The following is a 14,071-nucleotide window of genomic DNA, read 5'->3' on the forward strand; positions in this document are numbered from 1 at the left end:
GTGGAAAATAGATTCATTAATATTAAAAAATTATGTGGGCATGGCTGAGGGGAATAAAACTCGAATTCTTCAGTATATTAACGGTATATTTTGAATATGAGACTGTATATTGTGGTATATTTATAAGGGTCGGACGGTACGCGGTCACACTGCTCTAAACACTAACACTAGTTCGGACACAATTTTTATTTATTGGCAATTATTTTAGATCCAAGAATAGGACATAAATCGAAAGAGTGCAGTCCTCAAACGCAGTGCAGCGTGCAGTGGGGAGCGTTCCGAATCCGATTTCAGTTACGAGACGAGTGTGTGTCCCAAACCTACAGTCGGCACCATGAGCGTGTTGGCGTATCCACGTACAAACGATGAGGAGATTTTTCGTCACTGCACAAAGGATTGTGGCGTCGTGACGGCCACCGAGGACTTCCAGTATTTCGCATTGCGCTGTATCTTCTGCAGCGAAAAGTTCCTCTACTTTGATTCATTCATTAGCCACATGCAAACGGTGCATCTGGGCACCGAGGGGCACGTTCCCCCATCCAGCCTCGCCCTCAGCTTTGGCGAGCCCATGTCCCTGTCGATGGACGAGGATGCCCTGCACGAGGGAATCCATCATAGAAATGGGCACCACTTTGACGAGATCGAAGACTTGACCGATGCGGACACCGCTCTGCTCGAGCCACAAATGGTCATCAAACAGGAGCTGCCCGAACCGCCATGTAGCGACGACGACGATGACGACGACGCGGATCCCGACCACGATGAGGATGTGCTCCGTTTGCCGGCAGACGAAGACGATTCTGAGGCCATTGACGACGAAGAGGCCATCCTACCCGAAAGCGATATGCCCGCAATTATTCCAAGACCTCGCCCCCGTATGAAGGTGACCAAGCCGCGTGTGGATGTCAAAAACGAACCCATCACCGCCGACGGTGATTCGTCGATGGATGATTATGCCGACCATGATCGCAGCTACATGGGGGACAATGACAATGACAATTCGGGAGAATATTTGGACTACAGCGGCGGCAGCAGCAGCTTCAATACAGCGGCCAATCACATCTTCCCCGGCAACGAATCAACCGATTTTCTCAGCTATGACGAGATGGTCGAGGAGTCCCTCTTGGGGGTAGGTTGCATGCACCGTACATTTCCCCTCAGATTTGATCATACTTACAATTCCATTACACACCCAATAATTAGAGGGACCGTGAGCTTACGATGCACATCAAGGATCGCAAGATGATCCAATTCCTCATACAATCATATCAGCGCAATCCGTTCCTTTGGGACCACAGCGATGCCCAGTTCCGGGATCGTGTAAAGCGTGCCCGCTTCCTCGATTGGATTGTCCTGGAGTTTCAGAGCCGCTTCAACATCTCTCTGGCCAAGGATGCCATCACCAGGAAGTGGGACAATCTGCGCACCGTTTACAAGCGCGAATGCAACCGGATGGCCCTCGAGAAGACGAACATCAGTACGCTGTGGTACTTTAAGGAGCTGCATTTCCTCAACGAGGTATACAGCTACAATTCCAAAATGTCCGATGCTGTTGTCAAGGTGAGTGTTGACACCCCCCCCCCCCTTCCATTGAAAACTTAAGCCATTTGAGAACCCGATTTATGTAAACATCCTCTTGGCGATAAACAATAATAATGAATAATAAATCGCCCCCGTTTGTGTGTTGGGTCCCTCTGTGCTTCTGTTTCCCTGTGTGCTTCTATATGCTTTAGGAAACCTCATACCGGCGCCGATTCTCAGCCATTTGGAACGACACATCGACAGCGAAGTTGCTGAGCATGGTGAAGCGATATCAGTGCTTCTATAACCGCTTTGATCCGGACTACCGCAGCAAGGAGCGTCGAGGCGAGGGCCTGCACCAGATGGCCATGGAGCTGCAGCAGCTGATTGATGTGTCCACCATCCAGATCTCGAAGCGCATCTCGCAGCTCCGCTTTGACTATTCCAAGCAGAAGCTGGAGCGCCTTAATTGCGATCGTGCGGGGCGCAAGTTCATACCGAATTACATCTACTACGATCAAATGAACTTCATGGACGACGACATACCGCCGTTCAAGTGCCAGCATTGTGCAGAGATTGTGCAGACGCTGCGCGAACTCGACCTGCACATGCTCACCCACCAGCCGAGCCTCGGCGGCGGCTACTATTGCAATGTGTGTAACATTCAGTTCAACAGCGCCGAGGAGTTCGATAGCCACAAGCAGCTGCATCTGGGCGCCGGCACCGAGGGCAAATTCAACTGCGAACTGTGCACGGCCAGCTTCCGGGAGAAGTCCAACTACGATGAGCATCTGCGGCGCCACAACGAGGAGCTGTTCCTGCCAACGCTGGCGCTCAATCTTAATCACAGCATACTGGAGTCCTCGGGCCCCGCCGATTCTGGTTCTGGTTCGGGCGATGCTCGTAAGCGCCGCCGCCGCCGAAGCGGTGTCCAATCGTCTGACGAAAATGGCGATGAGCAGGACGATCAGCAGGACGGACCAGCAGACGGAGAGCTGAAGCCTTTTGGATGCGGTGTGTGCCAACGGAGCTTCGCGACGCCCGGCCACCTGAATGCCCACCGCATTGTTCATCAGGATGAGCGAGAGCGCTCCTACAAGTGCGACTATCCGCAGTGCAACAAGTCATTTATGGCCCGCAACAGCCTGTTCGAGCATCTGAAGTTGCACTACAGCAACGAGGAGTTCAAGTGCGACATCTGCGGTAAGACCTTCAAGTCCACAAAGAATCTGCAGAATCACAAACAGATCCACGACAAGGTCAAGCGTTATGTCTGCCAGATATGCGGCTCTGCATTCGCCCAGGCCGCCGGCCTCTATCTCCACAAGCGTCGACACAATCGGCCCAATGGCGCTGTTGGTGCTGTTGGCCGATCGGGTCGTAGCAGCCTGTGAGAGGGACGAGAGCGGGATCGTGATCGGGATCGGGATCGGATCAAAACCAAGGCTGGATCTGTCCGCAATCGTGGACGGGGTCGAGGAAGCGCCAGTGGTCGTCATGTCAAATAGATTGTTAAGAAACTTCAACGTCCTTCAATTTGCCTAACAACTAACAAGGCAGCTAGCTAGCTTTTTCTTATTTAACTTTTACTACATGTATCTTACACTTATTTAATATTAGTTTAATTAGGCATTTAGTTTGTTCATCAGAGCGCTGGTACCTGCGGTACTTAAACGAAAAGTATTCCCACCACCACCACCACCAGCACCAGCATTAGCATAACAGCCAACAAATCGAGTAGATTAAATCCAATCCTACCTATAGTTAAGCTTAAAGTCGTACACTTCTTCCCTCCATCATCATCATCATCTCATCCGATAGATCAAGCAGACACTATTGTACTTATGTCCATGTTGGGGAGCCATACAACTCCTTGGCAGATTCGAATTAATTATTATACGAGCATGAATTATTGCATACACATTCCTATGCCCCCAACCTCTTGATCCTCTCCCCCCTCCCACAGAAAATCGCAGAGTGTGTGCGCGCGCGTCTAAACATTCCAGAACAAAGTATTTTATAACAAGTATTCTATGTATCGTAACTAAGTACGTATTATGTATAACGAACGATGGATCCATCCACAGCAGAGGTTGGACCCTCAGGCTAACAATTACCAGCAATATTTAATTTTATAAGTTCTACAAAAGCAACACACAACAACAAAGAACAAAAAACACCATGTACAGAATGTGTAAGGAGCCATAAGGCATCAGAAAATTACCCAAAAAGATAGAGCACCAGATGGAGAGCCGATAGATGGTGAAGGTGCAGATTCAAATTCGATTGTACGTCTCTAGAAATATAGTTCAACTTTTTTTTTGTATTTTTTTTTTTATCTGTTTTTTTGGTCTGCTTTTAATTTGTTGACGGATCTGAAACTCTGTAGCGATCACAGTCGAACTTTCTTAAACTCAAAACCCAAACACCACCACCAACCTCCCCCCCCAATCTGCCACTAGAGAAATTATTATTTTAGAAAATAGATCTAAGATATCAGCCGTTCCCAGGAAATGAATCATTATTTATACTTCATTCGACTCAAAGAAAGATTTCCATTTTAATAATAATCTAGGAATAATCAACAATTTAACACCACACACTAAGCGAGTATTTAATGCAAAAATGATTGCAAATTTTCCAAGAATCGTACTAGAATAATGGAACTTGGTCTTCAAAGAGCGAAGGCCGGGAACATATACATTTAGTTGAATGCAGTTTTTGGGCTTGGAGAAAATTCTATGCAAATCCCCTACAAAACATTCGATGTTATAACTAATACGAATACATTTAAATGCTGGCTGAAAAACTTAGATGTATATCATTTTAAAGACAGAGAAGGGTTAGGTCATTGGTTAGATAGATGGATCCTAAACCATTTGTATTAAAGCCCATGAGTTTTCGAACCAGTAATGAATGCCTTATGGCCGCCTGATATCTTCACTGTACAACCAACGACTGACTGAATCCTGAATACAGTGCGAAGGGAAGTTCGAAGGTTGAATCCCGATTCGTTCTATAATTGCAGCTGTATTTTGTAACTGTAACTGTAACTGTAACTCTAAACATAACTATGTAAATATGTAATTTGCGATGATGCACACGACCTGCTGACTGATTATAACAGCTATATAGGCATTAATCCTAAGCAATCAGATCCAGAGACACATACATCCATAGACATAATGAAAAGTACACGCGAATCCAGATAATGGCCGTTGTCCCCTAAACCAGACTTCAACCAACTGATAGGCTGATCGTTTTATCTCCCCATAAGCATATGCATAAGTCAAATCTCTGTCTTTCAGTCAAGTTTAGTGGAATACAGTCATTAGCAGGAGCAAGATCCTCTTCATTTAGTCCAATTCACAGACTTTTGATCCCAATTCCTCTGATTCATGCGCATTTGCATTTTCGCGTGTCTGATAGGGAGGGGAGTCGGTTCCTTAAAGCACTTAACCACGATTGCCACACGAACAGAATAACAATGCGCCAACATTAAATGTTTTAAATCGCCAAAAATATCTATAGTAATTTCAATTTCAAACCAGTTTTGCGATCTAGTCTCTTAGTTTCTACTTCAAAGCCATCTCAACTTTTTTTTCACTGCATGAAACTAATTTTATTCGGTGTCCTATCCAATAGCCAACATTTCTACAGAGTCGGCCTCCCTTCTTCTTTCCGGTTTTTCTTTTTTGTGCTGATGCCAAGATAAATTGTGAAATAGTTAAAAGCAAAAAGTAGTTAAGGATACAAGTCCCGTGGGAGATAGTTTAGAAGTGAGTTGGGGATCACAAGAGCAAAAGGTGTAACAAAAGTGCGCTTCCAGAAGAACCAGAGATCATACAAACAAAACCCTACTCAAATCCTAGATCTGGCTGAAAAGGGATGGAATGAACAACATGAATAGAATATACTATATTATCCATTAGGTTTAAGAAGCGAAGCAACGCCTTCTAATTATGTAAATGTAAAGCAAGAATAACAAACAAATGAAATTACATTTTTATTTATCCTAATAATACCGAATCGAATGAGATTTTAGTGCGAAACATACATTGTACAAGCTTATATTCGAAGCATTCTCGAATAAAATAGGTTTAAATCAGTAAAAAAAAAAAACAAAAAACCCACGCACAATTATTGTTTTATTTACTATGGAAGCTAACCCTCAGAAAGAAAGGCAGTCCCGGTTTCTTAGACCGCACCGCGATAGCGTCTTATCTGCTGCTGGTCATGGTTGTTGTCGCACGTCTGGGTATGCTTAAAGCTACTACGATTCCTAAATGAGTGTCAAAGGATAGCCCTAACATATTCTACACACCCCACCACGCACACCCCGGATCCCTTGGGATTTTCTTCCGTACTGCGTCACCGTTATCGCTAATTATAGAGTTAAGTTTGGCCAAACTTGGGCCAAGACGTAGAAACGATCACTCCGGTGGGGCGTGGGCCAGCCCATTTCACCATTTTCGGGGAAGCAGTGTGCCAATTCTGTCTGTGATATTTAGCACCCCGAGGCCTCGGGCTGTGTTTCGATCGATTCGATCAATTAGCAACAGGCAAGCCCCTCTCCGTTGCCGGCCGGTTCGGTTCCACGAACTGGATCTCTCTCTGGATCTCTTATGACAATCTATGGCTGTCCAAGAGGGCTTTCACTGTACGAGCTGACATTTCAAAAATTTCGGGTAAACACATTAATCAGCGAACGGACGGACGTATCCATAATTATACACATAACATATACATAAACAGATTAGATTAGGAATAGTGGAAAAACAGATTTAAATTTGATTTCGATACGGGCTGCTCTTTTTTTAATCTTGCATTAATCATCAACAATTCGAGTGCAAGTTTTTTTTGTACATATATTTAGCTGGTGGCTATCTCTCATATAATCGATATATAAAACAAACAAGTTTATAACAGAATAAATTTTGTTTCAGTTTAGTTTGGGCGCAGGTTTAAACGCAGACAAAACTGAAGGGACAGGATCAGCGGAGCGGGGATGATTTGATCGGTCGCTGACTAGATTCCTAAATAAGCTCGCCGCGCTCATTCACCTTGATGATGCGCACGCGAGCATGGCGCTCGGAGAGTAGCTGATCGATATTCTTGCCGGTGCTTGTGCTGTTAGTGCCCTCGATGTTGGCGAACAGTCCCAGGTTGTCCTTAATCAGGTGATCCACCGCACAGCCGTCGCACTGTAGAATAACAACGCCACTATAGTAGGCCTCCTCGCTAATGGTCTTCGTGTTGCGTGTGTTGCACAGCTTGCAGCGGTAGACCAGCTCCATGCGACGCTGCATGCGGCGGAACCGTTTCAGCGTGGTGGGTGATAGTGAGCCACTTTGCTGGCTAACCGCCGAAGAACGGCCAATGTCGAACGGCTTGGCCGTAAACTGACAGGCGTCGAGTATGGAGCGCGGTATGGACAGAGGCGATGGGCGGGCATCTTTCAGCGCTTTGTCCGCATCGGCAAGAGGCAGGCTGGGGTCCACAACCGCCGGCTGATTTGTGGCATTGAGGATCGCGTTCTGTCCATTTTGGCGCAAGTAGTTCAATGTACGCGATGTGAAGATGTTGCGCAATGCGTTCATTTTACATCTGTCTGTGCATAATAACGATGAAGTGATGGTTTATATTTAGTGACTAGACGTTATTCGTTATTACGGGCGACTCTAACGCACGTGCTGACCGCTTAAATCAAAGTTTTATTAATCTAAAAGTTTGTTTTTTTTTTTTTACCAACTGCGCCAGTGTGACCGCGGAGTTATCGAAAAAGTATACGGTCCGACCCTCAGAAATATACTGACGAACCCAAGTTCTGCTATACATATTACTCGTTTTTGATATTCCGTGGAATATTACTAACTATATAGAACATTTAGCCTTGCCCACATAATTTTATCCGATTAATTAATCTATTTTCTAATTGAATAGTTTTTTTAAACACTTGCTTTTATTGCATTTTCCGTGAAAAGAGGTTTTTTGCGAAAATGGTCAAGAAATGAAACGTAAGAGAAAAATCGTTCCAATTGCTCAATTTCTTTATTCCGTTGAATAATGCTGCCTAACTAAAACCTTTAGCTTTGCCCATATAATTTCAGACCATTAATGACTAAATTTTCTACAAGATTGGCTAGTTTTTAGTACTCTCATTTATTGTATTTTGACTGCAAAAAAGGTCAACAAAAGACAGTGGTACCCATTCTTGGTTTCTGTAAGAAGACAAAAACTTTCAAAATATCGTTGAAATACCTTTAAAACAGAGACTGAATAGTTTTTGCCTATATTGGTGCATTAAATGACAAACAGCTCTCAGCTCTATAATATCCATTTCCCACGGTATGCAAAGTGCCGAAATTTTATCATATTCCTCAATTTTGATCTTCCGTCGAATATTCCCAGCTATATAGATCTTTCAGTTTTGGCTAAATAGTTTTATATGATTGATGAATCAATTTTGATCAAGACTAATTACTTTTAATTACTTTCATGTTTTTTGTTTTGACAAAAACACGGTTTCAACATTGGTGCATGGAACAAGAGAGTGCTTACATACCGCGTCTTAAAATATACTGGAAAATACTAGACAATACTAAGAAAAGTATAAAAATTTCAAGGTGTGTGAGCTAGACGTGGTGGCAAGAAAATCAAAAAATCCGGTTTTGACAAACTGCGCCGTGGCCGAGATTTAGTATATATCAGTATGTATATATATAGATATTTGTACCCATAATATAAAAATCAAAAATAATAATTATAATAATAATTATTGAATAAAAATCAAGAATAAAAATTATACAATATAAATCAAGAATATTAATTATAATAATTATTTTCTGTCTCTCTCGCACGCACTCTTTGTCATATAATGTAGCCATACTTACTATGTATCGGGTATAAATGTAGAGTTGCGGTCGCAGCAGCAACTCACAACGTTCCCCCTCGGTTTTTGTTGGATTAATAGATAGTTGTAGTTTTTTGGATAGGCTAAATATGTATATTTTGTGGAATATATCATCAAGGTAACAATATTTTTTTGAATTTGGAGAAACGCAACACAATTTTTCTGTTGTTTCACGTCGTTAGATCCGATATACCGACCGTTGATTATACTTCCCGATGCGCAGTGTATCGTTCTCGTTATTTTGGCGCGATAAACGGAACTTATCGGCGTTTGATTTCGAAAATAACAATATTATAGACGAATATGATTTTTTATCATCAACTATTAGCTTATGAGCTCGGTTGCAGTTGGCAGTTGCTTGCCCAACCAAAATGCATATCTAGATGTCCCAGAAACTTATTTTCTAACATTTTTCAAGAGAATTGATCTACGAACCGAACCTCCTTAGATTTCCGAAAGCCCTTGCTAGCAAAGATAGCCGAAGGGAGAGGATGGTAAACGTATTATGATACCCGCAGAGCCGCATGACCTTAGCTTGTACATGCCTTTCCCGTATTAGGGCAGCCTCATTCCATTCTTATCAGACTGCTCAGTCACGGTACCGATAAAGAGTTATGAAATTTCCCTCAATCTAAACGATGTTGAATGAACTTTCCAAATTTCATATTGGTTTAAAACCAGCAAAAGCACACATACAACACAATAAATGATTGGTTTGATACATATAATTTAACATCTACTCATTTACCAATAAGTGCATAAGCCTTTGCTTGGGGAGAAGGAAATATAAGCAAACGCTTCATCGGGAATTTGAGACGCCAATGGAGTACTGCCTGAACACTGACTAGATGTTGGAGGAGCCGTGTGCATGTTGAGAAATATGCGAGTCAAGTCTTCTCAACATGGATACGTGGGGCATGAGGCTGATGCTCGCGATGGTGATGACGATGACGATGAGTTGGTGGAACAGCTTCCCAACGGTAATCCGTCATGGCGGTTAGGGTTAGTCTATGATGGATTGGATCCATCTAATCACAAGAACCATCTAGCCAGCCATCCCGCCATCGCTCGTTTACCTTGCTGCAATCAAAGAGTGGCTTCCCGAGCTTGTCGTTCACCCTATTGTGGAACATGCACAGCCATGAAGACAGTTCCTTTTGGGAGTTTACATTGATGGGGTTCACAGTAAGGCTGAAAGAGAAACGCACGACTTAGAGTGGGAGGCAACACGTGAGGCAACACGTTTGAAGCGGACTTACTCAGTGCGGAAATCCTTGGCACAAAACTCGCACGGATAGAGTCGTGAGAGGACTTCAAAGAAGGATTTCATGTCACGCTTCTCGTTGTCAGTCGGATTATCAGAGTAAAATGCCGCCATCGTGTGAAGCAGGCCCCAGGTAGAGATGCCGAGGCTTACTTTGTCCAGCGGACAATCCTCACGTGGAAGCTCGGCCGCGTTTACTGTCAACTTCTCTGCTGCTGCCATGTGCTTTTCCTAAAAGATACTCGCCGGTTAACCTGGGTGCCAAGGGCAAATGATTTGGGCAGAGCCCAACGTTAGTTACCTTCGAGTTCTGCACATTTGATATGATGCGTTGCTGCTTGGACCATGACTTAAAGTCGTTGCAGGTGCGACAATTAGAGTCCGGCTTCCCCTGTCTGTGCGAGGCAAAACCATGCTCGGGCTGCTGACGTCGGAATGAAGAAGGGTCCGTCTCGGACATTATTGAATGGGGATCTCGTAGAATACGCAAGATGCTTCGCTGTAATTGTCGCACGTACCGCCGGGCTTCAAATAGATCTTGCTTGGTATATTCGGCTTGTAAGTAGTGGCGCTCACGTTGAATAAATAATGATGAAGTCGTCAGCAGGCCTGAAATCTTGAAACTTCGCTGAACTATTGTGAAAGTCATAAAATTCAGTCGCATGGTTGCCACCTTCTTTCAAAATGGCACATTTTGTCGAAACAGTTTTGTTAATGCTGCAAAAATAATTTATTTATGCGATTTTCAGCAATGACAAAGCGTGCGGTGGGATTGCTTTGTATGTGTTCTAGTATCTTATCATTTTTGTTGTTAACGAAGTTTTGATTCTGGTAGGGTAGCCCCAAACTACAGCTGTGATGGATTGCAACAGCTGCAAATCGATAGACACTGGGCGCGCAAATTGGATCATTTGAAGTGGGCAAGGCGCGAAGCGCACAGCTACAACATAATGCCCAAAAACAGTACTCACTTGCAGAGTCGAGCTGCGCTGATGAGTTGCGGTCCACAGGCAGTACCAGAATCGGGCGAAACCTGTGATATTTCGATAACTGCAAATTTCCAACATAGACAATAATATAATTTTAGAAATGTGTCTACCAGACCCGTGTGACATAAATTGAAAAAACTTGTGTGTGTTATTAATCAAAAGGCACACTTTCAGTTTATTATTATTAATACGATACAATGTAAAAATTCATTTAGTAACAACTACGGCATTGTAAAGACAAGTTAACAACAACTGGCCGGGGAGGGGAGAAGCAGCTGAGCAGCTGACAATGGTTAGGCAATACACATAAATAATTACTCGTGTAAACATTTAAAAAAAATTATAATAAAATGTATGTAAATGTAGAGTAAAAGTGGTGGTGTGGGGTAAATGACTTAGGCTTAGGCGTAGTCCCTGAACATGGTGAACAGACTGTAGAGGACGCGCAATGTGGACTTTAAGTCCATGTTGACAATGTCCTCTGGCCGGGCCTTCGGCTTGGGCAGGCCCACGTCCTGCATCAGGTCAAAGGCGAAAGCTACATTGTTGACCATTTGGTCTGGATCCTGGGGCGTCAAATGAAACTCGTGCAGCGGCACAAAAAATCCACCAAGCAGGCCCATCAGCAGGCAGAGATAGACGCCATCACGAAAGTCCGTGTTCAAGTCGGTTATCTCAAAGTTAAGCTTCGCCAGGTGCTTGTTGACGAACGTAATCAGGGACTTCTTCACCACGGCCAGCTTGTCCGGGGCACAGTCGATCAGGGTGTCGAAGGCATCCTTCTCACACCGCATGCCCAGATCATCGTACTCGGATGTGATTTGCTCCTGGAATTTCTGAGCATTCAGCACGCCCGCATTCTTCTCAGCAATCACCACGGTAACAAACACGTTCTCCGGCAGGCGTACTGGCGCTCGGAAGTGACGCACTAGGGCGACCAACAAATGTAGAATGGCCACAATGTTTTTCGAGTGCACGCTGGCCACTGACCACTTGGGTATTTTCTGATGAAAGCCGAGTGTCTGTGGAAGGGAGAGCAATTAATGACCTCTTTAAACTGCTGCAGGATGCAGAATGGAAAGCTACACACATGGTTAACGGCCTTCAGGACTATGTTGAGCTTCTCGTGCTGGCCCTGCTCTGACTGTGTGACTTCGGGTACGTCCAGCTTCTTGCCCGTCAGCTTTTCCCAGAGTTTGTGCAGCACCTGGCCATCGTACATGTCCTCTTCCAGCTGCTGGACTATTATGCGCTGCTCGGCGAGCTCATCGTTGATCCAGTCCACCAGAATTCTCTGCAGTTTCACCACCTCTGGATCGTTGATCGACTGGGGATCTATGACAGCGCGCTGCTCGTGCTCGCCTGCAGGGGCAAGGATCCAAGAGAACAATTAGGACGGACTCGTATAGACCCTCTATTTAGCAGATTTACTTACGCAGAGCATAGTCCTCGGGTGGTATGTCATATTGGTTGGGCGATCCCGGCGAGTCGATCGCGTATTTGCCCTCCTCTTGGATTTTCTTCACTACGTGGGCGAGAAGGGAATTGGGGGAACTATTAGTAAGGCAGGCAATGAATGATGATGACACAATGACCACCCTTTGATGAAGCAGTATGTGCCCCCAATCTCAGACACACACACACAAGCACATAGAGATCACAATTTGTTTGTATGCGTCACAAATGACGCAATGTTCTCAATCGCTGGGACCCAGCACAGGCACAGTCACAGGCACATCTGGTCCTATAAACGCTCCCTAGATGTTATGGAGGGCGTTTTCCGGGTACTTTTTGACTGCACTTTGTTAATTTGATGCGTAACAGAACATTTGATGGGGTCTACACAGTCTTAGATGCTATATGAAATAAATTTTAAGGTGTTTTTAGCAAAATATTCTCTCACCTTCGCGGGTGCCGCGTTTGCGTCCCAATGTACTAAATTTGTCCCAGAAGCTGTCTTCCTTTTCGCCCTTTTTGATTGCTGTGGGCGTGTGCGGGGATTTTGGACGACTGAGCGTAGACATGGCGACAAACTAAACAAAACAAAAAACAAACGACTTCTAGGCAAGGCACTTTTATGTTATTGTTTCCAATAATTTCTCTCTGGGTTGCCACCTTTTCAGACATTTCCGATGTCGCTGCCAAACACTGACGATAGTGCACAAATTGCATAAAGTGCATAAATTTTTTTGAATTTTATATTTTTACAGTGGTTACTTAGAACCTACTCTAAGTCTATGGGTCGAAATGTATTTTATATAGAATTGGGCAGCTGACAGGCCCGGACGGCCACCAACTGCAGCAAGACGAATATTGGCGAGAAGACTTCGCTGTATTCCAGCGCCGTATTCCTGCCCGACAGCTTGAGACACAACAGATACTTGAAGATGGCAATCAGCACTAGGAAGTAAGTGCTCCACATGAAGCGATGCAGCGCCTTTCGCTTGTTGTCAGAGTCCAGATACATGCGGATGCCCACAATGACGCAGAAGTACGCATTGCAGATGTCGATAAAGAACAAAGGACTGAAGACGGTGAACCAGTCTTTCATCAGCTCTGGGAATACCTCATTCAAGGTGCCGGATATCTTAAAGGCTAACGTTATGGTAAACACCAGCAGGCCGCACAGGTTGACCAGGATCTCGAACTCAGTCAGGCCTAGCCAGCGTACTAGCTCCGATAGTTTGAACATCCTTACTTTTGCGACCTGGTCGTCTGCTTCTTGGCCTTAGCCTTCTGTGGTTGCTGCTGTTGCTGCTGCTGGTGGGGCTTTGGCGGCTCGCGTTGGCTGACCTTTGGTAGAGCAGGCTGAGCCGGAAGCCGGGGCACATCAATATTAAATAGGTTGTTGCTGAAGATCTTGATGTGCAGAGCAGAGTTGTTTCGCTGCCGAAAGGTTATATCGTCCTCATCACAGAGCGGATGCAGTTCGTCCACCAACTGTATGGTGGAGGTGTTGATGGTGTAGCCCAAGGCACCCTCCGAGTTCTTGATAAGACGCAGGGCTAAGTTAAGGCCGCGAGTGATCGAGTATCCCATGCAATGCAAGAATATCTCCTTAACGCCCGAATTGAGCAGTTCCTCGCATCGCCTCTGCTGTGCCTGCAACCGTGTGAATTTAATAACTACTACTGACTACCTATTATTTGTTAAACGCAATCCAATACACACCTTGAAGTCTGTTTTGCTGGTAATGTAGATGTTGCAGCGGTCGTTGTCAGCACGAGGCGGTAACTTGCGAACCACTCTGTGATTGGCACTGTCGCTCTGGTTTCGCCTTGAGTGGCTGTTTCTATTGTTGGTTCTTGGCTTGGCCCCTAGCTCAGGCGCATTACTTTCCATCATCAGAGTAGATTAACTATATCCCATTACACTTACTGTGTG

The 14,071-nt window shown here is 44.7% G+C and overlaps 6 protein-coding genes across 6 annotated transcripts; 1 reads left to right on the plus strand and 5 right to left on the minus strand.

Annotated features, from left to right (window-relative positions):
- Positions 1 to 112: 112 nt before the first annotated feature.
- On the plus strand, positions 113 to 5,650 carry LOC4815020 (uncharacterized). Its single transcript, XM_001354869.4, has 3 exons — positions 113 to 1,129; positions 1,204 to 1,560; positions 1,734 to 5,650. The coding sequence occupies exons 1-3, from the start codon at positions 335 to 337 to the stop codon at positions 2,913 to 2,915; spliced, it is 2,334 nt and encodes a 777-aa protein (XP_001354905.3). The 5' UTR covers positions 113 to 334; the 3' UTR covers positions 2,916 to 5,650.
- Positions 5,651 to 6,310: 660 nt separating this feature from the next.
- On the minus strand, positions 6,311 to 7,295 carry LOC4815041 (uncharacterized). Its single transcript, XM_001354868.4, has one exon. The coding sequence runs from the start codon at positions 7,119 to 7,121 to the stop codon at positions 6,558 to 6,560; it is 564 nt and encodes a 187-aa protein (XP_001354904.1). The 5' UTR covers positions 7,122 to 7,295; the 3' UTR covers positions 6,311 to 6,557.
- A 1,846-nt stretch (positions 7,296 to 9,141) lies between these two features.
- Alr (Evr1_Alr domain-containing protein Alr) lies at positions 9,142 to 10,815 on the minus strand. The gene is made up of 4 exons (XM_001354867.4): positions 10,670 to 10,815; positions 10,000 to 10,415; positions 9,694 to 9,929; positions 9,142 to 9,625 (listed from the first exon to the last, which is right to left on the minus strand). Exons 2-4 carry the CDS (start codon positions 10,360 to 10,362, stop codon positions 9,463 to 9,465), a joined length of 762 nt encoding a protein of 253 aa, XP_001354903.4. The 5' UTR covers positions 10,363 to 10,415; positions 10,670 to 10,815; the 3' UTR covers positions 9,142 to 9,462.
- Positions 10,816 to 10,833: 18 nt separating this feature from the next.
- Positions 10,834 to 12,818, minus strand: parvin (beta-parvin). The gene is made up of 4 exons (XM_002134176.3): positions 12,591 to 12,818; positions 12,123 to 12,212; positions 11,778 to 12,049; positions 10,834 to 11,709 (listed from the first exon to the last, which is right to left on the minus strand). The coding sequence occupies exons 1-4, from the start codon at positions 12,709 to 12,711 to the stop codon at positions 11,089 to 11,091; spliced, it is 1,104 nt and encodes a 367-aa protein (XP_002134212.1). The 5' UTR covers positions 12,712 to 12,818; the 3' UTR covers positions 10,834 to 11,088.
- Positions 12,819 to 12,858: 40 nt separating this feature from the next.
- On the minus strand, positions 12,859 to 14,066 carry LOC6901535 (transmembrane protein 203). The gene is made up of 2 exons (XM_015186278.2): positions 13,859 to 14,066; positions 12,859 to 13,789 (listed from the first exon to the last, which is right to left on the minus strand). The coding sequence occupies exon 2, from the start codon at positions 13,377 to 13,379 to the stop codon at positions 12,942 to 12,944; it is 438 nt and encodes a 145-aa protein (XP_015041764.1). The 5' UTR covers positions 13,380 to 13,789; positions 13,859 to 14,066; the 3' UTR covers positions 12,859 to 12,941.
- Rpp20 (ribonuclease P protein subunit p20) lies at positions 12,860 to 14,067 on the minus strand. The gene is made up of 2 exons (XM_033383779.1): positions 13,859 to 14,067; positions 12,860 to 13,789 (listed from the first exon to the last, which is right to left on the minus strand). Exons 1-2 carry the CDS (start codon positions 14,030 to 14,032, stop codon positions 13,382 to 13,384), a joined length of 582 nt encoding a protein of 193 aa, XP_033239670.1. The 5' UTR covers positions 14,033 to 14,067; the 3' UTR covers positions 12,860 to 13,381.
- Between the last annotated feature and the right edge of the window lie 4 nt (positions 14,068 to 14,071).

The sequence above is a fragment of the Drosophila pseudoobscura genome, chromosome X (assembly GCF_009870125.1).
Source record: "Drosophila pseudoobscura strain MV-25-SWS-2005 chromosome X, UCI_Dpse_MV25, whole genome shotgun sequence".
NCBI lineage: Eukaryota > Metazoa > Arthropoda > Insecta > Diptera > Drosophilidae > Drosophila > Drosophila pseudoobscura.